Genomic DNA, 23,726 nt, shown 5'->3' with positions numbered 1-23,726 from the left:
GGTTTTCAGAAGAAAAGGAGCACGACCGAACAGAGTTAGGGGGATCAGGCTGAAAGAGAAAGAAGGATGCCAAGCTGAGCCGAGGTGAAGCTGCTCTCCAGCCCCAGGGAGAGTGACCCATGCCACACTCAGGAGCAAGGGCACAGCTCCCCAACTTGTTTGGGGAACCTGCTGTCCCGTCTGCTCCAGCGCCCCCGGCTGGCTCCGGGCCCTGCGGGTCAGCTAGCCGGTACGGCACGCAAAATAACTAAAAACTAACTAAAACCCCAAATCCAGTGGGTAACAACAGGGAAAAGCCCAGCTCCTCGGGCCGGGGCCGCGCCGGCGGGCAGCTCCTCGCAGGCTGCCCCGCGCCCCCATAGCGGGGCGACGCGGGAGAGGGCAGCCCGCCGTCCGCCGCCTCGGGGCCGGCCCCGCAGCCGCGGAACGGCGGCGGGAGGCGGCGGCGCCCCCCAGCCCCACCTGCCGGGACAGAGCCCGCTCGGCGGCGGCGGCCCGTTAATTGGATCGAGAGCCCGGCGGAGAGGGGCGGGCACTGGCCGGAGCTGCCTCGCCACCACCGGAGTGCCCGGGGCGGGCCCGCCCCGCCGGGAGCTGCTGGAGGCGGGGCGGGAGCCCCCCTCTCCCGCGGCTGAAATAGGGGGAGGGCCCGGCTCTCCCCCGCAGGCCAGGTGGCCGCTGCCCGCTGCGCGCCCCGCCGAGCCGTGCTAAGCTGACCGCCGAGTAAGTGGGGCTGCCCGCTCCGCCCGTCCGGGCCCGAGCCGGCCCGCCTCTGGGACCTGTCCCCCGTGCAGCGTGGCTCGGCGGGCGGCCGCGGCTCGGGAAGGGTTGGCGGCTGCCGGGGAAGTTTCCTCATGGAAAGGGGGCGGGTGGGGGAGGCGGTGCCCGGTCGGACGCTGGCCTGTGGGCAGGAGGGGACCGCCGCGGCTCGGTGAGGAGGGGAGACCCTGGTAGGCGCGGGGCAGCGGCGGGGCCGGGAGGGGCGGCGGGTTCGCGGTCCCCGGTAGGCTGTTGACAGGAGGCTGAGGGAAGCTCTCCGGTCCCTTGCGGCCCAGCCGCTAGCCTGACTTTCACCGGGTGCCCCGTCGCTCGGGCGCTGGGGGCTGCGGAGGCGCTCCTTCCCTCCCTCCGGAGCCGCGCCTCCGCTCCGGGGACAGGGGCCCCTTTGTGCCGGGTCCCCGTTGAGCGGCTTCACGCTCTGAAACCGGAGCCGCGGGCGCTGGCAGCCCTGTAGTGCAGAGGGGCGAAGCGGCTCGCCAGGACCCCCGGGGGAGGGGGCCTCGCTGGGGGCCGGGCTCGGGGCGCGGCGCCCCGTGACTCTGGGGGGGCTCCATGTTGCCGGTCCGTGAGCCGGGCTCCTGAGGGGCGGAGTGGGGCAAACGGGACAGCTGCTCGTCCCCATCCTTCCTTCTGGGTGCCCTGGTGTCAGGGAGGGGAGAGCGGGGCGCAGGGCAGGCCGAGGGGGGGTGCTGCGGCGGTGTTGCCTGGCCCCGGGCAGGCTGCTGGGGTTACCGCGTCCTCCCTGGCCCGAGGCAGGGAAAAGCTGATAAACGTGGAGGGTATTAGCGTGCCTGGACATCCAGGGCTCGAGAAGACAGTCTGTGATTTGTCACTGCGGGCAGGAGGGGGGAGCCGGGATCTCTGTGAAGCTATTGATAAGTGAAGCTAGTGTGGCCCAAACACATTAACCAGTTTCACTGCTTTCTGTGCCAACTATGTGTTCTTTTCTTGCTTCAGTTCTCCAGGCTTGCAGAAGGCTTGGAGCTTGGTAGTGAGGGGGATGTTAACAGACCACCTCCGGGCACTTGCTTTTGGCCCTAGGTCTGGCCTTTCCCTTCACTCTGTAACGAGATTGGTGTTCCCTGCCCCCTGAAATGGGAGATGGGTGCCTCTCCCCTTCAAATCTGCCACTGGTCTAATTCGTACAAAGGAATTTCTGATACAGTGGTGATTGATTGCAATGCAGAACCTTAGCAGAGCCTCCCACTCCACCCTGGAATTCAAATGCCACCAAGAAGTCACTAAGCCTTACAACGACTCAAGTCATTCTTGGTGTGTAATGGGAGCAGAATGCACAACTGTAGTGCGTGGGCTAAAATGACAGGGTCCAGATACTCCTCGCTCCAGGTGTGAGCTCGTCTCTGGGTGGAGTCGAAGGGGAGCTTCTCCCCTTGTGTTGCATAACTAGGCACATTCTTTCAGCCAAGGATTCACCTTTCTGTGAAGTGCACAATGTGCTCTGGGTGAGACAGCCTGTTCTGCTTTGACAGTGTTTTGTGTTGTTAATGGTATTTCACTAGAAGTTCCCTAAAATATTTACTAGATTGTCCTTTGAGTTGCAGCTTGGAATAGGATGAATGTGCGAGCTGGATCAGCTGCTTACTGCCTTCCCTATTCTGTGCCTGCTGTACTATACTGCATTATTGGCTTTTTTTTTTTTCTTTCCTTCTGACCTGTGAGTTTGAGCTTCTCTGGCTTGCCTGCACTTGTTCAAGTGAAGACTGTCTTCTCCTTCTCAGGCTGTGAAAAGCGGTAACTTCAGTGTGTCAGCTATGCATAGGCCTGAGAACAACTGCCAACCTGGAACTCCAATATCAAACATCAGTGTGTGAATAAGGATTGTGTGTGACTGGACTGTGCCAAAATGCCACGGGTCCTTGGCAGACTGTGTGCATAACCAAGTCATAAAAGCTTGAAAAATCTGATGGACTCAAATTCATTTCTTCACAGGACAGTGACTCGTGCTTTTAGTCATTTTAAGTTATTGTGGATTATAAAAGAGCTAGCCTGAATCTTCTGGGCTTTCCCTGGATGAACATGAGTTTCAAAAAAAGAAATAAATGTGTGCCTGTGTATATATATATACACACAGAGATATGTAGTTTGTTGGGTTTGTTGGTTTTTGGTTTTTCTAATTCAACAATACAGTCAGGTATATTTGCATGTGACTGCTTTTCTTAGGAGATGCAAAAATGTGAGGACACATTAGTTACTGCACCAGGGCAACATGAGCTTCTGTTAGGAACTCATATGATATCACTGAGCATGGCAAATACTGTATATTCTTTATTCTGGCCATCTTGAGGGCTGAGGATCATTCAGTTGTTGTTTGAACTATTTGGTCTGTGTCATGGCTGGCAGCCAGGAATTGAACCGGGGACCTCAAAAACTAAAAGTGTCTGCCTGTAGCCTGAGTGGAAAAAGCTATGCTCTTGATCAGAGAGCATTAAAAAATTGCCTCTATTTTTGCCATCAGCTGATCAGTGATGTGTGAATATGGGCTGCTCTTGAGAGTTCATGGGGAAATGCCTAAACAATAGGAGTGCTGTTTAAGCCCTTTGAGGGACTCTCTATCTCTTTAAAACAGACTTTCTATTTTATCACTAGTTACTCAGCATGATGATTGTAGAGGGTACTGTATGGCAGGGAACTGTGTCAGATAGATTAAAAAAAAAAAAAGCGTTAATATCTAGTCTAAGGCCTTAGTGGGTGGGACAGAAAACTGTGACTACTCTATCTGGAAGTTTTCATGAAGAACTTGGGTTTTTGCTTTCTGAAGAATAACAAAAGAACTTCGTGTCCTTGGAGCAGTGAAGAAGCTGTTCAAGACGTAGCTTTTTGCCGCTACCTTGCAGCATGGTGACCACTATAATTTAACATCCAAATGCACTCTGTCTCGGCACAAGTTTTTCCAGCAGCATAAAGTGTAACATCAGTGCAGAGAGCCTGGTGTGTCCTCTACAGTAATCATCCAGCTTTGTTTCAGTGACTGGTACAATAGTTTCATGTTCCTTCAAGCTGAAATGGGGGCTGAAGTTGGGCACTGCTATAAGGCAATATGTGTGAACAGCATCATCATTGTATTTCAGCCTTCAGTGGTTTCTCCTCACTGCGAATGGCACGATGGGAAAGAGCCTTTTCAGACTTGTGATAGTCAGAGTTTGTGTGTTAAATCTCGTGGTTGTCACTGGACATTGTAGTTTGTTGAAGAGGCATGTGAGAGAGCTCCATGCTACTGGGAGCCTGGATCCAGAGGCATTAGACTTGTGTAGGATTTTATATTCTCTTAGTAGGTGACTGTGGTAGAATTCTGTTTATTGTGACCTGTCAGTTTTTCCAGGCTAGATGAGTTAGAATTGCTGTGGGCAACCCACAACTAACAGTGTTAGCAGGTCTTCAGCCTTCTCAGTCCTGTCTGTGCTATGAGCTTGCCCAAGATGTGTCTCTTCTCTTTGCAGGAATGTATGGTACTTACCTCCTGGGCTGCTGGGGACACAGTCAGCCCTCTCAGTCACCTATAGGCGATTATCCATCTGTTGGCAGTAACTTCCTCCTCTCCCTCAGTAGCCCTGCTGCCGAGGCAAACCTCTCCCGCTCCTGTGTGTGCTGAGCCTTCAGCTGCAGTGCTGCTGCATAGAGCTCTGAAGTGGGCTTGCTGCCTGTCTTTGACAAGGGCAAGAAGCTTTCATGGAGGACTGGGAGAAGATGCAGCATATTTCACTTCTTGTATGATTCTAGATATTTATTTTTGCTTCTTGGTGTTTTCAGCCAGCTCTTCCTTGTACTAGGGCTGCTGACCTGTGGAAACCTGTGTGAACGCCCGCTGTTGATTTCAGCAGGCTCCTAACCCAATGCAAGGGAAAAAAGCAGGGGTTTGAAGCAGCTGCCACCCCACAGCTCAGGAAGCCGGGGAAACAAAGCCCGCTGGATTGCTCTGTTTGTGCTTTCTGTTTTTAAAAAGCCTCCCAGTGTTCTTTCCTTAACATGTCAGGTTGAGTCCTGACGATCAGAAACAGAGATCGTTGCTTTGGGCAATGGGCTGGGAAAACAAATGACATTCCAGTGATGTTGAACAGTTAAAATTTATTCTGTAATGTGCGCCTTTTGGGCTGACCGTCCCATTTGCTTGCGTTCTCCTGGAGTCTTGTTGATAATGCTTGAGATATGAAGTAGTTTATATTAATAGTCCTGTTCTTCAGTTTGAGATTGAAAAGTCTATTGGAAGAGGCACTACTGGTACCAAAAAGCAGATTCTGTGCAGATAGTATGAAAGTAGATAAAAGTTGCTCCATGACATACAGGATAACAAACTTCAGGAAGAGTGCATGACGTATGAATATCCACTGTGCAGGCCAGTTCCTAATGGCTGCCCTACTTCATCCTTGTTATCTGTGTGTGTCTCTGGGAAACAGGTCAGAAAGGCATATGATTATCTTCAGGAATGGCGTACCTATAAAGTGATTGAATCTGTCAAAGTCTTCTTCAACCAGGAATGCTATGAAGGGAATCTAAGTTACTGAAAGTCTTCTCCAGTCCACAGAACAAACTGCTTTCTTTTTACACACCTGGTCCCATAAAAGATTGTGTGAAATGAGTCTGTGTAAAAGCTGGCCTATAGTTCTGGCAGTTTGCACGATGAAGTCTGCCTTACAGTTGCAGTTGTTCTTTATGTTGTTTAGGTTTTCCTGTGAGGAAGCAATTGAGTAAATCTAGCTCTAGTGACAAAGGGAGAGCAAAGAGCCTTGTTGTCAAAGTGGAGGGACTGACCACAGTGTTGGAACAGAAGCAATGGGTGTGGTGCTACACCTCGTTCTTCTTTACCATAAGAGATGTCCTAGCATGCAATTTTACCTTATTCAGCTCTCGCTTCAAAAAGTTGGTTGTACTCGCTTCTACAGCCTTTTTGGGACTCGGAACTGTGCAGAGAACTGGATGAACTTCAGAAATGCCTTGATGATGGTAATCTTTCAGGTTCTTGTCTGCATTATGTGAATATTTGGAAGGAAAGTATTCACATAATGGTTTTAGTAAATCAGTTTTACCAAGTAAAAACAAAAACTGGCCCCTCAGTATAAGTAGGACATTGAGGTGCTGGAGCATGTCCAGATAAGGGCAACAAAGCCTGGTGAAGGGTCTAGAGGGCAAGTCTGATAAGGAGAGGCTAAGGGAGCTGGGGGTGTTTAGCTTGGAGAAGAGGAGGCTGAGGGGAGATGTTATTGTTCTCTGCAACTACCTGAAAGGAGGTTGTAGCGAGGTGGGTGTTGGTCTCTTCTCCCAAGTCACTAGCGATAGGACGAGAGGAAATGGCCTCAAGCTGCATCAGGGGAGGTTTAGATTGGATATTAGGAAAGAATGTCTTCACTGAAAGAGTGGTCAGGCATTGGATCAGGCTGCCCAGGGAGATGGTAGAGTCACCATCCCTGGAGATGTTCAAAAACATGTAGATGTGGCACTTCAGGGCATGGTGGCATTGGGTTGGTGGTTGGACTTGATGATCCTGCAGGTCTTTTCCAACCTTAATGATCCTATGATTCCATGATTGATGCAAGCAGAGATAAAGAAGTGCCGTACTTCGAACTCATTGGCCATACGATTGCCACACACTTGGTCTGAATGACAGAATACTTGTCAACACGATCTCCCAATCCCCCTTCCTCAGAAGACAGCTAATGGACAAGACAAGTATTGGTAAAGGCAAGCCAGGAGCTGCAGAACTACAGCTGGTTTAAAAAACCACTGTGACTTCCAAATGGGAGGAAGGAGCAAAGAAGGCTGACTGGAGACATCTGACTACTGTGCAGTCTAGTGAAGCAAGAAACCTCCAGAAGCTCAGTATTAGAACAGAGCTAACTGGCTTGTGGCTCCTCTAGAGGCTGTTTGATTGCATTGATTGCAATCTGCTTCCTTATTACTACTTAATGCATTCAAGTAAACTTGATCCATGCTCTGCAGTTTGCAAGGTGACGTAATCATAGGAGGAGAATATTCCATTGACAGGAACTTAGAGGAGTTCTTGGGTTTTATTTTCTTTTCTCCCCTCTCACCACCACAGGAAGCACCCCCTATCTCCACCCTCTGTTTCTCCCTTCTTTGCTCAGGTTTGGATGAGGCTGGGGTGTTTTGCTCTGTTTGGATCACTGCTGCTCACATAAAGAGCTGAACAAAACAAACTACTCAAAGCCTGGCTGGAAGTAGGTGGACTGGCTCAGCTTACTATTGTAATGAGTTGCCTTTACTAAGTTAGAGGCAACTGCGTTACAGGATGGAGTACTGATCTTGCCTTGCCAGTCACTGAGTGCAGAAAAAACCATGGCCAGGTAAAATGGAGCTAAATCCTGGAAAAACTGCAGTGCAGACTGAGATTGTTGAGGTGGGTATAATGGCTTCGGCTCCAGCTTTAAACACCTATTTATCAATGATTTACGAAGAAATAGCTTCCAGTAGTTTGGGGTCCCTTCTGATTAAAAGGGAAGTGCTGACTGCATGTACTTGCTGGCAAGTTTGGTGTTTGCTTAGAGAGACTGATGCAGTGGGGTACGAAGTACCCAGCTTGGAAGCAAGCAATTGAAGTGGCTCAGGGAGTAGGACAGTAGAGATTACAGGTTCTTAATATCTGCATGGGTTAAAACCTTGCCCTGAGATTGGGGGGTAACCCAGAGAGTGGGAATTGGGAAGTGGGCATGCTGACCAATGTGTGGAACAGGAGCCATGCTATTCACAGGGCTAAGAAAGTAGGCTAGTGTAGTGCTGTTCCTAGTAGCTTAGATGTGTGTCTCTAAGCTATCCTTTGCTCCTATTTGTAGCTGCCTGCAAAGTACATAAAACATCAAGATTATTCCAGCAACTGTCTTGAACATACGAAATGAACATGGCCTGTTGCCCTGTTAGAGTAGGGTACCCCGTGGTCCAGCACTGATTTCCTCCATCCTTTAATTCTGTGGATATTTGAGTACATAATAATTTCTTTTCATAGGAAGAACAACTGGGGAAAATCTAACACAGCCCTTGATAGCCCAATACATTCCTTCATTAACACTGTCACGTATTGTTGTGTTAACCAGGATAGACCTGTGTTCCTGTGATAATGAAGGTTTCCTACATCATATTGGAAAAGAAAGCAGTATTTTTCCTTTTCTGGTGAAACAATTTCTGCCTGGTAAAGCTATGTCAGTCAGAAATCCCGACCTTTAGATCAGCAGCAGTGGGTTGGTAGAAGCCTGTCCTGTAGCCTTGGCCTCTGAGAACCTGACAGGGAATAGATAATAGATGTGGAAAGTATTTAATTCTGAATGAACACTTTGAAAACTTGAGGTAACACATGGGGCTATGTCTGTCTTCAGTACATTAGCCTTGTCCAAATGTGGAGAAGGCCAATATAAAGAAGCTGTGGCCTGAAATAAGAGAGTAATAAAGCAGCAGGTAGACTCAGGAGGTCAGCCTCTTAAATGGGGCAGGATCTGTATTTTAGTAGTTTGGAATAATCGTGGAGAAATTTGCTAGTGGACAGCCACATGATCTCTAGAGAATCATTGTCTGGGAGACAGGCTTCTGTTACAGGCTTGCATGTAGCTGAAGTGACCTTTGTTTGCGTAGTTACTGTTCTGCCTGATGTCTCTCTGACCTCTCCCTGGCTGGAGAGATCAGCTGAAGTCTTTCTTGAAACTGCATTAGGTGGCCTTGGCAGGCTTCAGTCCTTAGGGAGTGGCTGGGAAACACTGGCTCTTAGTCCCCTTCCCAGTCAGGTGACTCTACCAAGGGTGTGACTACAGCAGTAAGATAAATATCTCTAAGGGAAGTTTTGGAGGATCTTCTTGTTCCTTGGCATCCTCTATAGCTGTAGAGAAGAACTGGCCCCCCTTCTTTCTGAAGGTGAGTACACTTGTAAATATCAGTTGTCCTATATAAGGGCAGTGGAGAGCATGTTACTGGGCACCATTACAGTCACTGGTTCAGAGCATGTGCATGTGCAGGTGTGTTCAGAGCAGGTGCATGTGCACCTCCAGAGATGGTGAGGCTGGAAAGGACAGCCTGTCCCATGCCCAACTTCATTCTCTCCATCCCGGGACCTTCCTAGCACTGCTGTACCAGCAGCAACCCACTGCGGGAGTCATGTGGAACCTCCTGGCTCCAGCTCTCTAGTTCCGTTCTGACAGCAAGTTAACAGGGGAAAAAAAAAAAAGAAGGGTTTTCACATCTGTCATTCTGTAAGGGGAGGGGGGCTGTCATCCTTCTGTGTATTTGGATTGTCCAGATTGAAATATTGGTCTGCAACCTACACCAGAAGTGCCCTGGAGCGAAAACAATACCTTCACCACTGCCTGCTGTACTGGAGAAGTGACTCTTTGGGAATCAAATTGGTGCCAGAAATCTCATGTTCTTGCCTTGTGGTGTTAGTTGTTGTTTGGAGGTGGAAATAGGTTAGTAGCAGCCCATTCCTGATTAAACCTCTTGCTTAGCTTGACTCTAGCACCTATGCAGAAATTGGTCCATAATGAAAATGTGCCTTACGTAAAGCCCCAGTTACTATTACTAGATAAACATAACTTGCTCCCTCATGTGTCTGCGCTGGGCAAGGGGAGAGGAGTTGGGCAGAAGGTCTTGTCTGGCACAGTGTACAAGCACTGTTTCTGTGGATGAATTCCTGCAGGGCTGCATGCACCAGCCCTTTGAGCATTGCTCTTGGCAAACTTCAGAAAACAATTGCTCACGAGGAGTCTCAGGAGGCAGTTGAGCAATGCACAGTAGTGATGCACTGGGCTTTTGGAGGCTCAAAGTATTGCAGTGTGGGGTAGAGGGAGGAGGATCCCTGTGGTTTACCTATGTTAAGGAAAGGTTTCTGAAGTAGAGAAGAGTCATTATCAATATTGGGTCTAGAAGTTCTATTTGTGGATCAGGAGCCTATTGTACTCATGTTGTAAAAACATGAAACAATAAGACATACTGTGTAGTGTCTTGCCAGATTCACATGTTTTGAGAGGGAAGGTTTAGTCTGATGCCTTGAGCTGCGGGGAGGCATCTGTGGTCTGATGTGTGATTGACTGGAGCGGGGGTGAGATTAACAACATGGTTAAAGCTCTGTCATGACAAGCCCTCTGGCATTTCCCTGAGTGGAGCTCAGTACCAGTGAGGCAGTCATGAGCCATTCCACATTTCTGCAGCTAAAAACCAAGAGCAATTTTTTGATAACTTAATAGGGAGTTGATAGCAGGTGTGGCCTAATAACTATGTCGGTCATAAGTGAGAGCAGGTATTTGGGGGAAGGAGGGGAGTACCTTTTTTTAACACTACTAGCAGAAAGGGCTATAGCTCTGCAGAAATCTCATTTACATGGTTCAGTTTGTCTGCCTGACGTCGCTTGTTGTAGTGGTGTCTGATGCTCTCGTCCATAATCCTATGGAGGTGTGAGGTGAATAGAGATGTGGTTGCTCTCTCCCTCCTTCTTCAGAGATCTTGTCTGGCGGGAGCTGCAGTGATATCTCAAGTAGCTCTTTACTGTGTTAGCTGAAAGAGGAAGGTGGGAAGGCAGGGATAAACATTCCTTTGCCCTGCAGATATGATTTGCTAGGTAGCCTCCTCTTAGCAGAGGTGGCAGTAGCATCAGAAAGAGTCTTATATGTGGGTTAGCACCACATACAACTCCAGCTGACCCAATATAAGTCCAGCGATGTTGCTCATACTGTACAGGCTTTGCCAGCCCTCATGACTTATGTGGTGGCTCTTGCTATATCAGGCTGTCCACAAGCTAGCCCTATCATCTCTACTTTGCTGTGAAACAACCTCTGGGCTTTTGCAAGTATAACTCATATATTTGCTTTTCCTGGCAAACTCTGGTTTCCCTTGGTCTCAGGCTCTTGGTGGCTCACAACACATGCGGTGTTTTGGGAATAATGAGGCATGAAGGGGTGGAGTGGCAATCTGTTTGCTCTTCTGGGGCTCAGGGTGACAGCAGCAGCTGTTCTTCAGCCCCTGTGTGCAGTACTAAGTACTTTCCCTATGTCTGCATGCAGATCCAATTTGATCTGCTGACTGACATGGGCTCATGGAGTATGTAAAGTCCAGAAAAAGCCTGGCAGGAAAGGGTCCTCCTTGTTCTTTGACCTCTTTGCTTCTACCAAGCTAGATTTTTCTGGACTTCTATAAAGCCTATATAACTGCTATGGAAATATGTAATCAACTGGCTGCTACTCAGATCATGAAGATTACCCTGTAGAAATATACTACTTTATTGTATTCTCCCACCTAGCTGCTGTGCTGATGACTACAGTGTAGCCTTAAGCAGTGGGATACTTTGCCACATGATATTGTGGATGCCGAAAACCCATGCGGATCCAAAAGCAGATTGGAGAAACTAATGGAGGAGAAAGCGATTGAGTGTTACTAAATTAAAAGGTGCCACATCCAGCTCAGGAAGTTCCTGTCACCAAATGGTTAGAGGCTTCGAGAGCATGCAGGGAGGCATCCATTTATCTGGACTTCTATAAGGCCTTTGATATGGTCCCCCACAACATTCTTCTCTCTAAATTGGAGAGAGATGGATTTGATGGGTGGACTGTTCAGTGGATAAGGAATTGGTTGGGTGGTCACATCCAGAAGGTAGTGGTCAATGGCTCAATGTTGGGTGGAGATTGGTGCGAGTAGTGTCCCTTGGGGGTCCATACTGGGATCAGTACTATTTAATATCTTCATCAATGACACAAACAGTGGTATCGAGAGCACACTCTGCAAGTCTGCAGATGACACTGAGCTCAGTGGTGTGGCTGATACACCTGAGGGCCAGGATGCCCTCCAGAGGGACCTGGACAGGCTGGTGAGGTGGGCCTGTGAGAACCTCATGAGGTTCAACAAGGCCAAGTACAGGGTCATGCACCTGGGTTGGGGCAACCCCCAATACCAACACAGGCTGGGGAATGAAGGGATGGAGAGCAGCCCTGTGGAGAACGACTTGAGGGTACTGGTGGGTGAAAACCTGGACTTGAGTTGGCAATGTGTGCTCACGGCCCAGAAAACCAACTGTATCCCGGGCGGCATCCCCAGCAGCACGGCCAGCAGGTCAAGGGAGGTGCCTCTGCCCCTCTGCTCCGGTGAGACCCCACCTGCGGTGCTGCGTCCAGCTCTGGAGCCCTCGGCACAGGAAAGACATGGACCTGTTGGAACAAGTCCAGAGGAGGCCACAAAAATGATCCGAGGGCTGGAGCACCTCTCCTACAAAGGCAGGCTGAGAGAGCTGGGGTCGTTCAGCCTGGGGAAGAGAAGGCTGCGGGGAGACCTTATTGCAGCCTTTCAGTACTTAAGTTTGTCCTCATCTTTCCTACAAGTCCACTTTATCAGGGCCTGTTGCAGTAGGACAAAGGGTAATGGCTTTAACTAAAAGAAGGGGGACTCAGACTAGATATGAGGAAGATACTTTTTACAATGAGGGTGGTGAAGCGCTGGCCCAGGTTGCCCAGAGAGGCTGTGGATGCCCCATCCCTGGAAACATCCCAGGTCAGGCTGGACGGGGCTCTGAGCGACCTGAGGTAGTTGGAGATGTCCCTGCTCACTGCAGGGGGGTGGGACTAGACGGCCTCTAAAAGTCCCTTCCAACTGAAACTGTTCCGTGATCATGTATGCTCGCTCTGCTCTCAAAGCAAGGGAAGGCACCTGCTTTTGGCTGCTGTCCTCAGGGGCTATGGGGCTGTAAGAACCCTTAGTCTGATCCAGCACAGCTACTATTATGTTTCAGAGCCTGTTGATCTTAGTGGTAGCAAATCCAGTTATTTGGGTTTGTAACTCCTGAGAAAATAAGTAGGTATGGCCCAAATTCTAATGTGGGAACTGCCAAAAGAATGGATTTGGGGTAGGTTTTGGGGATTTTTTGCCTGACTGTCCCTCAAATGAACAAGCACACTCCGACACGCAACAGCTTTCCACATTTACCCCCGAATTCTAGCACTGCGTAGTCAGCTTGAATCGGAAACCAGAGATGGAAGGCATGTTTGTGATTCATTGCTTCCTGATAAAGTGGGGATGGGGGTGTGGGATGGAAAAAGTGATACAACCTTTGTGTCACACTTAAATGATCTGTGTCTTTTTAGGGGAAGGAAACAAAGGGTCTGGGGCAGATTTAAGTATACATTTACATAACTATTAATGAAGTTTTTTAATCTTAGCAGTTTCAGGAATGTGTAGTCTGGTTTTGCTGGGGACCACTGGGAAGTCTTGGAAGGTTTATGATGAGCAGTAACTTTTTAACCAGTGACCTGGATCTTGCAGAAGTATCCCAATTCTTCCTTCCCACCCCTTCCTCACCAAAGGTCCCTGGTCCATTTCCAGTAACCTAGTCTGCTTTTCTTTCCTTCCTCCTCTTTTCTTACCTTTTACTTCTCCAAAACTGTTTTAATGTCTGGCTAAAAATCCCACTCCCTCCTGGGTTTTGCAGTTTCTGCTCTCAGCTGTATTAACTCCCAGTTGCCTTAACCTTCCAGCCTCAGCTGAATGGATATTCATGGACGAGCAGGAGGGTTTTTTTGCTCGTCTGTCTTTTAAATAAACAGACTTTTGACCCTGAAGTAAATCTTCAGGGAAGTGAATGTGAGGTGAACAAAAATGCCTCTTTTTGCCCTCAGTTTCCTTAGCCTCTGCAGGCCTTTTACTTCCCAGTCCTCTGTGGAAAATTAATGATGGTTACCTATACGATAATGCAGAATGAAGTATTTCTGAGAATGTGATGGGGACAGCTTACAGAACTAAGAGTCAAAAAAGCTCTGCTGGTAGAGAGCCCCACCCTACCAGGGCAGTGTTAGGTGCCCTGCTGCTAAAAGGAGCCAGGCCTCTAAACAAGAACATACATTCCTGTGTTTGGGTTTTGTTTTATAAACGGAGACTTATCGAGTCCTTCGTCTTGTATACAAGTCCTTTCCACCTTTAGTAAAAAGGGACTGGAGAAAGTGTACGTGTATGTCCTTCTCTTCTCCCAACTCCAGCTATGTGTAAAATTGCGGGCAGCAGTGCATGGAGGTGGCGGGGTTTGCTAACCCAGCACTGTACAGTGAGAGGGGACCAGGCCTGGGGAGCGTGCTTCTCTTGCACCTTTCTAGCCTTGAGCTGTACCCTTTGCTCAGCTGTCGGGGTGCTACCTTTCCCACACAGTGCTAGTGCTGCCATGCCGCCCCAGTGTTTCTATTTTAACTCTCTCTGGGGCTAGATCTTGTGACACAAGGATTTGGCATCTCTCCTATGTGCTGGAATGTGACATCTCAGGAGGCGTAGTGCCTGCAGCTGCTGTATCAGAGGGTGCCCCTCCTAGTAGCTGGCAGAAGGGGGACACCCCTAGGATTGTGATACATCAGAACAGATCAGTATCCCCTCAAAGGAGCAGCAGTGTCTAACTGTGCCTATCTCTGTCTCCTCCAGTCTTTTTCGTGGAGTTTGAAGGGCTCGGGACGTTCTTGCCAGCTGCCCGCTGCTCCCCTGCGGCATCTCGCTTTCAGGTATGCAGTTACTGGGGACAAGAGTAGAGTTGCGTGCCCTGGAGGCACATAATATAGCTTTGTAGTGCACTGACAAATAGTAGGGAGGGAGGACAGGGACAGCTGGTGGCATGGGTGGAGGTATTCTTCAGGTTTCAAGGTCTGCGTACTATGTCCCATTTAACAACTTGCTTCTGTGACTGGAATTCAGCACTTTCAGCCTTCTGGAGAAACCCAGAACAGCAGCATTAATGTACTCCTGACACTCTCCATGGGATGAGACTGGGCAAACAGATGAACTGTTTTCAGCAGAGATGTAGGAAGTTCCTGCAGTCTGTCCTGGGGTGCTTCACGGTGTGGCTTGTGCCACTGAGAATGATTTGCAGGAGATGTGGACTCTTGACCTGAACTTCATCTCTGCTGTGTGCTCTGTGGGCTGGCAGAATGAACAGATATCTCTCTCGGGTGTGAGGGAAGCTTTTTATAAATAGGAATGTGTAAGAGGAGAAGTGGCAGCAAAGGGCATCTATGCTGCATTAACCCAGGCTTGCCTAGAACAGAGTGGGTTTGCATGTGAATGACTGGGCTTGGGCCTTTTTCCATTACTCCCTCCCTCATTCCTGCAGAAAAGCAACCCTGACTCTCTCCCCAAGGAATTCATAGTATCACACCATGTCAGGAGCAAACTGGCAGCACAGACTAGCACAGGGGAGCAGGCAAAAGTTCTGACACAACAGAGGATGATATGCACCTTTTACCTTCTAGCCTAGATTTTGAGCCTAATGTAGTGAGAGTTGAGGGTAATGAAAACACCAGCCCTACAAGGATGCTGCTAGGAAAGCAGCGCCGCTGGGTAACAGGGTGTGTGCTGCCGTGCCATTTGGCTGGGTAAGCCCCAGTGTGTTCCTGTACTTCTCCTCAAGCCCAGCTCAGCTGGTGGGCAGCTTATAGGGTTCCTCCCCATTCAAGACATGCCTGCCTGCTGACTGCTCAGCCTTGTTTTCTCCAGTCAGTTGTTGTAATCCTGAGTCATACCAGGAAGCTGGAGCCATCTCTGACAGAAGACTTAAATAAGTCTTTCAAGGCAGATTTCAAACAGCTTTAGCTACCTCAGTTTCTGTAGCATTTTCTACCCTCTTGAAGGCCTTTGTTAAGAAAGGAATCTCTGCAGAGATGTCTGGTGCTGCTGAAGGGTGTTGGATTCACTAGCATCTCCAATATCTGTACAGCTGAGGTTTGGCGAGATTGTCTTCTATGACATCCTTTCCACACGTGCTGCAGGCCTGCCAAGGAGGCCTTCTGTCTGCAGGGAGGGAGGAGGCATGGTCAGTCCTGGGCATCTCTGTGGGATCTAGCCATCTGCTGCTGGAGGTGCAGTCATGCTAGTACTTGCCTACAGGGCAGTAAGTTGGGTGGTTCTAGCTCCAAGAGTCATGGAAAACTCTGCTTTCCGCAAAGCCTTGGCCACTGCTATGTTAGAAATCACTTTTCTCTCTTCTCAGCTTAACTGAAATCTGCAAAAATTCTCTGCTGCAAGAAAACGGGAGTGATGTCATCAGAAGATGATGCTGGCGGGGAGGCTCCTGGGGGCAGTTTCTGGGAGGTAAGGAGGGATAATCAGAGTGTGTGGGAGGTAGGAATGTCTTCTTACCTCCCATCTGTGGAATGATGGCGTTGAGTTTCAGGTTCCTGGGTGACGTGGTGCTCTTGGGGAGTGGAAGGGAGGCACTGGTGGGGAGGTTCAGTAACATGCTGTGTGTTACTGCTGGGAAGAGGTGACCCTTTCCTCCACAGATGTTCCTTGTTCAGCTGAGACTGATCTGAGCTGCGAGAGGTAAGCAAAGCATCTCGGCTTTTTCCTTCCACTGCTGTGCCTGCCTGAGAGAGTGCCAGAGGAAGGTCTGAGCCCAGCTGCTGGCTTCAGATGGGCCTGTGCTTCCTCCCCACACAATGACAGACCTGCTGTGGTCTGTGCTGAAGGAACATAGAAGTCAGTACAGTATAAATGATGATGATGTATGAAATTTCAGGCTGGAAACTACAGACGGACAGTGAAGCGTGTGGATGATGGGTACCGGCTCTGCAATGACTTAATCTCCTGCTTCCAGGAGCGAGCCAAGATAGAGAAGAACTATGCCCAGCAGCTAACAGAGTGGTCCCGTAAGTGGAGGACCAATGTGGAGAAAGGTAAAGTTGGCGGGTTGGACTGGGAACAGGATACAATCATTTCACTCTCTTCCTCGAGTGCGCTCTCTTACTGAGGTGATGCTGTTTCCGTGGGGGTCAGGCTGCCCTTCTCCAGGAGGGGGGTGACTTTCTGGGTGTGTCTCTTCTTGTGTAGCCAGTCCTCTGATTCACTTGGAGAGGTGTTCTCTGCATTGTCAGGTGTTTGGTTACCAAAAAAAGTATCTATTTGTTTAGTTTAGCAGGTCTTTGGGTGGTCCAAGTCTTAAATCAAGCTGCAGATCTCCCCTTTTAAGGATGGCTTGGCTGAGTCTCCTTCTCCTCCAGTCAGAATGACTACTAATGCTGATTTAGTGGCAGCGGGCTCAAACTGGTAGCATCCCCAAAAGGCAATGGGAAACAGTGGGACAGATGCCCCAAAGGACCTACTGGTCTGCAAAGCAGAAGCTTTAACCTCAGTCATGAGCTTGCATTGCTCTCTGTCCTGAAGCTCAGGCGAGATCCGTTAAGAGAATTTTGTACAGAAACCTTCTCCTAGCAGGCACCATCTGGGACAGCTAAGGCTAAAGAAATGCAATAAAATGAATATAAATTTGAAAATTTAATAAAGAAATGCCCATCTTGGCCAGCTGTAACAGCCAGTCTAGATGCTGCTTGTTGGGACTGTGTGGAGACCAGTCAATGCTGACTTGTGTGATGGGGGAGAGTTAAGGAGGTGACTCCATACTGACAGATGGGCATAGGAGGAAAAGAATCTGTGTTCCCTCCTGTGGTGTAAGAGCCCCTCTGGTGCTTGTTCCTGCAGGTCCACAGTATGGTACTCTGGAGAAGGCCTGGCATGCCTTCCTGACAGCTGCAGACAAACTGAGTGAAATTCACTTAGCCGTCCGGAACCACCTGGCTGGTGAAGACTCTGATAAGATCAAGGCCTGGCAGAAGGAGGCCTACCATAAGCAGATGATTGGAGGCTTCAAGGAGACAAAGGAGGCAGAGGATGGTTTCCGCAAGGCCCAGAAACCCTGGGTGAAGAAGATGAAAGATGTGAGCAAAGTCTGAATGGGGAGGGAGAGATAAGGGAAGTTGAGCTGGTTTTGAGAGCCATGGGGCAAACAAATTGGGTTTAGCCAGAGTAGCGGAGAATGCCAGAGAGGGAGGGATGTCTTGGTGGTTTTGTGGTTTCCTTCCCATGTGGGAAGATGCTGATAACAGGCTCTGTATTCCTGCACAGCAGGTAAGCACTGAAAAAGGGATCATTTGAAGGTACCTCTTCCCCTTGGAGCATGGTTTACTAAATGCCAAACTGGCGTTTCTATTAGGTTGTCCTGAAACCATTGCTGCTGACTGTAACAAATGTTACCATGCCCTCTCTGAGTAATGGAGGATCGGTGTGGTCAGGATCATGGCTTTTTCTGTGTTCTCCTCCTATAGGTGGAGACTTCGAAGAAAAACTATCATGCAGCCCGGAAGGAGGAGAAGACAGCCCATACAAGGGAGAACCATGCCAAGGCAGACTCATCTATCTCTCAGGAACAGCTGCGCAAGTTGCAGGAGCGTGTAGAGAAGTGTACTCAGGAGGCTGAGAAGGTGAGTGTGTGTTGTATGGATGTGGGACACAAGGGTACTCCTCTCGAGGCAAAAGCACTGGTTGTAATGTCACTCAGTGAAATGGCTCCTGCTGAAGCCTGTAAGGAGGTGGGAGACCCCATTGTCAGAGGTTTTAGCAAGTTAGACTGAGACTTCAGTAACCAAGGCTAAGGTTGCTCTATCTTTCGTGTTGGGTAAGATCTAATTTGTAAGTAAATTTAAAAAAAGTAGAGAATTTGATGCAGGGGGTGGGAGCTGCAGAGCTGGGATTGGCTACCAAAAGTGGCTGGTTTGCCTGCCCTCCCCTCAAGAGCGAAAGTGCGGAAGGCCCTCTATGGAAGAGGGTGGCAAGGAAGAACAAGGAACTTGCAAGAATATTAAGAGAGCAATGTATGGGATACCAGCTGTGGGATTGCTGCTTCTTTCTGTGGTGTATTTGTTCAGCAGCAGGGGCGGGGGGGAAAACTTGTCAGTCCCAAGCCAGAGCAGGGGAAGTGTCACTGGCTTGACATCAAGGCCACACATCTCACTGCTGTCCTCCTGGGTTGATGTAGTGCAAGGATCAATATGAGAAGATGCTGGAAGAGCTGAACCGCTACAATCCCCGCTACATGGAGGACATGGAGCAAGTGTTTGAGGGTTGTCAGGAAGCAGAGCTCAAGCGATTGTGCTTCTTTAAGGAGATGTTCCTGAATCTGCACCAGCATCTCAACCTCTCCACCAGTGACAGGTATCAGCCCTGACACGGGAGGGCAGTCTGCCAGCCTGGGGTGCCAATTCTGGTGTCTGAAAGGGAGCTGCCTGCTTGCATCAGGCAAGTCTCGCTCCTTCCCCTTCCAAGTGTGCCTGAGAACTGGCATTTGGTCCCTTCAGGCTGACCAGTGCTGGTGTCTCTGATCTCAGATAGTGCCAGGCTCCCAGAGACGATTCTTTCTGCCTCTGAACCCTTCGTCTTCCACTACTGCCCAGCACTGTCCTGTGGGTGTGTTTCAATTCTATGAAATGCCTCCATGTTGCTATATGTAATCCCAGTCTGAGGAATGCTGCTCCTCATTGTATCTATAGCTATTGCACCCTTTCTGCCCTGAGTGGGGAGACCTTTTGTGAGGTAATGATAACCGTAAGTCCAAAGCTGCCCTTAAGTAGGGTCTACACAGGGGAAATAGGTGCAGCCTATCTTCTGGGCTCCTATACTTGAAGGTGGAAGCAATAAATCTGAGCCGCTTCCCTGTCCATGTGCAAGAATGTGCCAGGCTTTTTCAATGCTCTCCGCATGAACTGCGCTGAGAGCTGGCAGACATTAGCCACTGCTACACCAAACAAGCCTGTCCCATTTGCCAGGTTGACCCTTCTGTAAGGGTGGCTCTGTTTTCCCTAGGGCTGAACAGGTGTTGCTTTAGCATCCCTAATCCCGTGGGACTTCGAATGCTATGTAATTGTGCGTGAGGTTGTGCTCTTCCTACTTGGCTTTTGGGAAACTGCTGAGGGACTTGGTTACTGATGGTTCTGTGTCTTCCTGGTCATAGCTTTCATGCCTTGTATCGAGATCTCTACCAAGTCATCATGGCTGCGGACAACCAGGAGGACCTGAAGTGGTGGCGCAACACTCATGGACCAGGCATGGCGATGAATTGGCCTCAGTTTGAGGTGATGTAACATTCTAGAGTGTATTGTTACTATTTCCAAACACTTGGCTGCTTTACTGAAATTGGTGGATTGCTAGTCTCACGTTGGAAGGACCATGGCTTTGCTCAGTAGGCCCGTGATGTTAAAGTCTTCTGAAATTCTCATTGTGTTGCAAGCTCTTTGCTGAAAGGGGCACATGCAGCTCTGCCAAACTGCAAATGCTCCAGCTGTGAGGTCAAAGAACAGGAGTTGGTGGTCAGGGCCTTGGGACCAAGTTCCTGTTAGAATTTTCTCGCAGCCCTTCTTGTTGTACTTTGGTATTCAGCAGGAGTGAGCCTGCTATGCCAGCAAGGCCATCTGGCTGACCGGCCCAGTCACAACTGAAGTACGACCTGGTGTTCTCTCCTTCTGTATTGGTCAGAAAAAAATGTAGAGAGCGTTTGTATCTGAGTGGTTTGATGGTGTTATTGCTTTTCCCCCAAACAGGAATGGTCCCTTGAAACGCAGCGGCCGATCACCAAGAAGAAGAGTGGTAAAATGGATGACGATGTCACGCTGACCAGCATTTTGCCAACTGGGGATGGTGTTGTCTCACAGACCCCTTTGCAGACAAGGCAAAGGTAAGGGCTGGAGTCTGGGATATGTCAGGTTAGGAAAAGTATGGATCTGCCCAGGGTCGTGAGCAAGTTGGCTTGATAGGAGTGGTCCCTTCCTCAACTTAAGAAAAGACAGGGTAGAAAAGAGGGTTTGGGGTAGCTGCCTTTTTCTCCTACTCCTTTTGTCTTTTTTGTCTAGTGTGTACTGCCTCACAAGGTGCCTTCCTTGAAAAGATCAGTCTAATAATGCCAGACTAATGCTGTGTGAGATTCTGGCATGCATTTCCCCAATTCCTCTTACTCCCAGACAGGGTGAGGAGGGATGGGCACGGGCAGCCTTGCCAGTTAGCTGTACTGTTTCCTAAACAGATTTTATTCCCCCTCTGGCATGGTGCTGAGTACTGCCTGACATGTCTGGGTAGAGCTGCTTCCCTTGCCAATCTACAGGCTTTCCTGTCAAGAGGAGCAGAACAGCCTCTTCTATGACAGCCTGGGGGCACCCACCCATGTGAAGTTAGTATGGCATGTAGCCTCTTCACGGCTTTTTGGGTTCCAGGTGCCTGTCCTCTGCTGCTCTTCCCCTCTGCTCCTGTTCCTGACTTGGAAAATGGCATTCCAGACATGTTTGTTTGGGATGGGAGATGTGGCTTTTCCCATCTGTCGTATTCTTGGCTGGAATAGCTCTGGACACAGCTGGGCTCTCCAGTTAGGACCAGCCTTCCTTGTTGTGAGAGGGTCTGCTAGAGTGGGATGAGGTCATGAAGAGAGTGTATGCGTGAAAATACTTTGAGAATGAGTTACCCTCCTGGCCCCCAGGGCTCTAACACTCGGATGCTTTTAACCAAATCTAGTATCTCCTGGGATTTCTCTTCCCTGTTCACCCTCACTTGGCTCTTGGGCCTCTTGCGCCTCATTCGATGGTGCAGCAGTCTCAGGGGAGCCTAGGTGGTGTATGTTTCAGGAGGAGGTGGGTGAGATGAGTCATCTAACAACCGCCTTGTCCCCTCTCTCCTTCCACATACAAAGCAGAGGGAAGGAAGACATTTCGGAGTGGTCAGATGAGGACACTCCCAAGAAGTGCCTGGATGCCAACGGGCATGAGGAGGACATAAAGGTACCAGGTGTACGGGTACGAGCGCTGTATGATTACACAGGACAGGAGGCTGATGAGCTGAGCTTTAAAGCAGGTACAGAAGTACTAATCTCTTACTAACCTTTTGCTGTCTTCACTCAGGCTGACTGAATGATTGAAACACTTTTTAAGAACTGGATGTTCCCTCGAAAACTGATTCTTCTTCCTCTGGCCTGACCCACTGCCAGCTCCTCTGAGGTGGATAATACACTAGTCAGGCCAAGCTCTTCTAGACTAAGAGACAGTGAGGCCACAGAAAAAGATACTGCCTGGGCCTTGGTCACTGTGTAGGGAGACCAGACCCCAAGTGGTAAAACAGATCCTTCCTGCCTCCTTAAGGCATTTATTGTATCTTGAGACTTTATTGAATGCTTCTCCCTTGTGCTATTGATATAAAAATTATATAGGTGGTCTGGACTGTCCTTTGAAGTAACCAGAAGATAAGTGTTTTGGGAGAAAGCTCAGCTGACTGACATACACTACCGAAGGCAGAGTTTGACTGGCAATAAACAGCTATGGTTTGAGCTATTGCTCAAAATGTGTATCCTGAGAGTGGAGATCCTGGCTTGCAACAGAGGCCTGAGTGAGAGAGAATGCTGGAGCAAGCAGACCCTTCCCCTTTTCTTCCTTCAGTTAAATTTAGTTTGTATCTGCCACCTTTTCCAACTCCAAGAGGACATCTGGATCTTGACAGTGTCTCTAATCTTGCTTGTTTTAAGTCTTACATGGTATCTCTGTGCTATACCTCTCCAAAATACACCCATTTTAAAAAGGCACTGAAGTCCTTTGGTAGCAGGGGCTTGTGCCTGAGGCCAATATCTACGCTGCAGTGTTACCATACTAGTAAATGTCCTAACACTAACTTGTTGCCTTAAAATATTTTACAAAATGGGGCCTCTAGAACTTGACTCTGCTCTCTTTTTTCCACCCAGCAGGTGTAATGAGGCATGGCTGGTTAGCTTCAGTCATCCCCCTTTTGAATCTGCTCTGAGCAGCATGTACCAGTAGGGCTTAAGCTTAACAGCAGATGACTTTTTGAGCCTCTGCCAGTGTGGGATGTGCCTGTTGATGCAGTCAGACCTCCCTCTCTGGCAGAAGTATGACCTTCTACTGGTGGAGAAGGGGACCTTTCTGCCCTTTCCCAAAGTAGGTGTGGGAAGGTTAAAAGCCTTTCCTGGTCATAGCCTGAGGAATGAGTTGATTCCATGCCTTGCTGGCCAAACCAGACACTACAGCATGGAATAGTCATTTTGGGTCCTAACAGCCTGAGCTTAGCAGCCTCTTACACTTTCTTCCTACCTGCTACAGAGGAGCTACTGAGAAAGAAATCTCTGAGATCCTTCTGATCTCTCTGGCTTGTAAGCACGTTCCTTTGGGGGGAGGAAAGCAGGCAGAATATAGGGCAAAAATATTTCTAATGTCTGTCTCTTAAGTCCTTTGGTCTAAGGGATGGTTCTGATACTGAAGAGGTCAGTAACTCTGGCTTTGATTAAACTGTGCAGTATTATACCGAACATGATGGGGGGAGAGAAGTGCGGTGATTCAGACCACTAGGTCTTGCTTTTTTTTTTTTAATCAGCTCTTCTGAGGTGGGGAAAAATGCCATGCTTCCTAATGACTGTTTGTGCTTTTAGGTGAAGAACTAATGAAGATTAGTGAGGAAGATGAGCAGGGCTGGTGCAAGGGCCAACTTCTCACTGGCCAAGTTGGACTCTATCCTGCTAACTATGTTGAGAAAGTTGGATCATGATTGCTACTGCCCTGCTAGCATCTCACAGCCATACCAGCGTTTCCTGCAGAGGTCACGGGGTCACTGCTGGCCCCAGTCCACCTTTGCAGTATATCCAGAAACTTCTGGACTTTGAGGGCACGTATTCCATGTAACTACTGCTTCATTTTAAATGCCTAGACCTGTAGGGATTTTCTAATAAATAAACAAGGATGAGTAAATATTTCTCTGACTGTGATAGGAGCATAGGAGTGCAGAAGGGAATGGATCCTCTTGACTTGCACTCGGTGAAGGGAGATAAGTGGACACATGCAACTCTTCAGACAGAGAAAGGAGACTTCCTTGGCTTCAGTGCACATGCATCCCTAGGGGGGTGGGGCCTACCCTGCCCCCAAGCTTCCTCTTCAAGGAACTTTGGATGTGCAGGGCAATAGGGAACTTCTAGTATTGCTTCCCCTTCTTGGCTCAATTAAGCTGACTAACAGAAATCTACTTATTCTCCCACATCTTTTGGAAGTCTTCAGTATCCTTTGCCTGTAGATTTGTTGGCTCCTCTGGTATAAGGGATATAGCTTCAACAACCTGGATGTCCCCTCCCCTTGCCCTCAGATGTATTGGGATAACACCAGGAATTAATGATAGTACAG

General features: G+C 49.0%; 2 protein-coding genes across 7 annotated transcripts in view; one reads left to right on the top strand and one right to left on the bottom strand.

Moving 5' to 3' along the window:
• Nucleotides 1-557: 557 nt before the first annotated feature.
• PACSIN3 (protein kinase C and casein kinase substrate in neurons 3) lies at nucleotides 558-23,302 on the top strand. 6 transcript variants are annotated; one of them, XM_064462640.1, is made up of 11 exons: nucleotides 558-723; nucleotides 14,173-14,249; nucleotides 15,731-15,831; nucleotides 16,259-16,415; nucleotides 17,218-17,453; nucleotides 17,841-17,996; nucleotides 18,551-18,726; nucleotides 19,523-19,643; nucleotides 20,109-20,242; nucleotides 21,248-21,405; nucleotides 22,985-23,302. In XM_064462640.1, exons 3-11 carry the CDS (start codon nucleotides 15,778-15,780, stop codon nucleotides 23,098-23,100), a joined length of 1,308 nt encoding a protein of 435 aa, XP_064318710.1. In that variant the 5' UTR covers nucleotides 558-723; nucleotides 14,173-14,249; nucleotides 15,731-15,777; the 3' UTR covers nucleotides 23,101-23,302. The 6 variants fall into 6 exon arrangements, with proteins under 6 accessions (XP_064318710.1, XP_064318711.1, XP_064318705.1 ...); XM_064462641.1 differs by having other exon boundaries at nucleotides 560-723; nucleotides 16,337-16,415; nucleotides 21,245-21,405; XM_064462635.1 differs by having other exon boundaries at nucleotides 561-723; nucleotides 21,245-21,405.
• Nucleotides 10,263-23,726, bottom strand: part of CSTPP1 (centriolar satellite-associated tubulin polyglutamylase complex regulator 1) — a 112,440-nt gene continuing 98,976 nt past the window's right edge. Inside the window, exon 9 of the mRNA XM_064462670.1 lies at nucleotides 10,263-10,281. Coding sequence (XP_064318740.1) covers nucleotides 10,278-10,281 — 4 coding nt within the window. The 3' untranslated portion in view covers nucleotides 10,263-10,277. The remainder of the gene's footprint in view (nucleotides 10,282-23,726) is intronic.

The sequence above is a fragment of the Phalacrocorax carbo genome, chromosome 10 (assembly GCF_963921805.1).
Source record: "Phalacrocorax carbo chromosome 10, bPhaCar2.1, whole genome shotgun sequence".
Taxonomy (NCBI): domain Eukaryota; kingdom Metazoa; phylum Chordata; class Aves; order Suliformes; family Phalacrocoracidae; genus Phalacrocorax; species Phalacrocorax carbo.
This window is presented reverse-complemented; position numbering and strand designations above follow the sequence as displayed.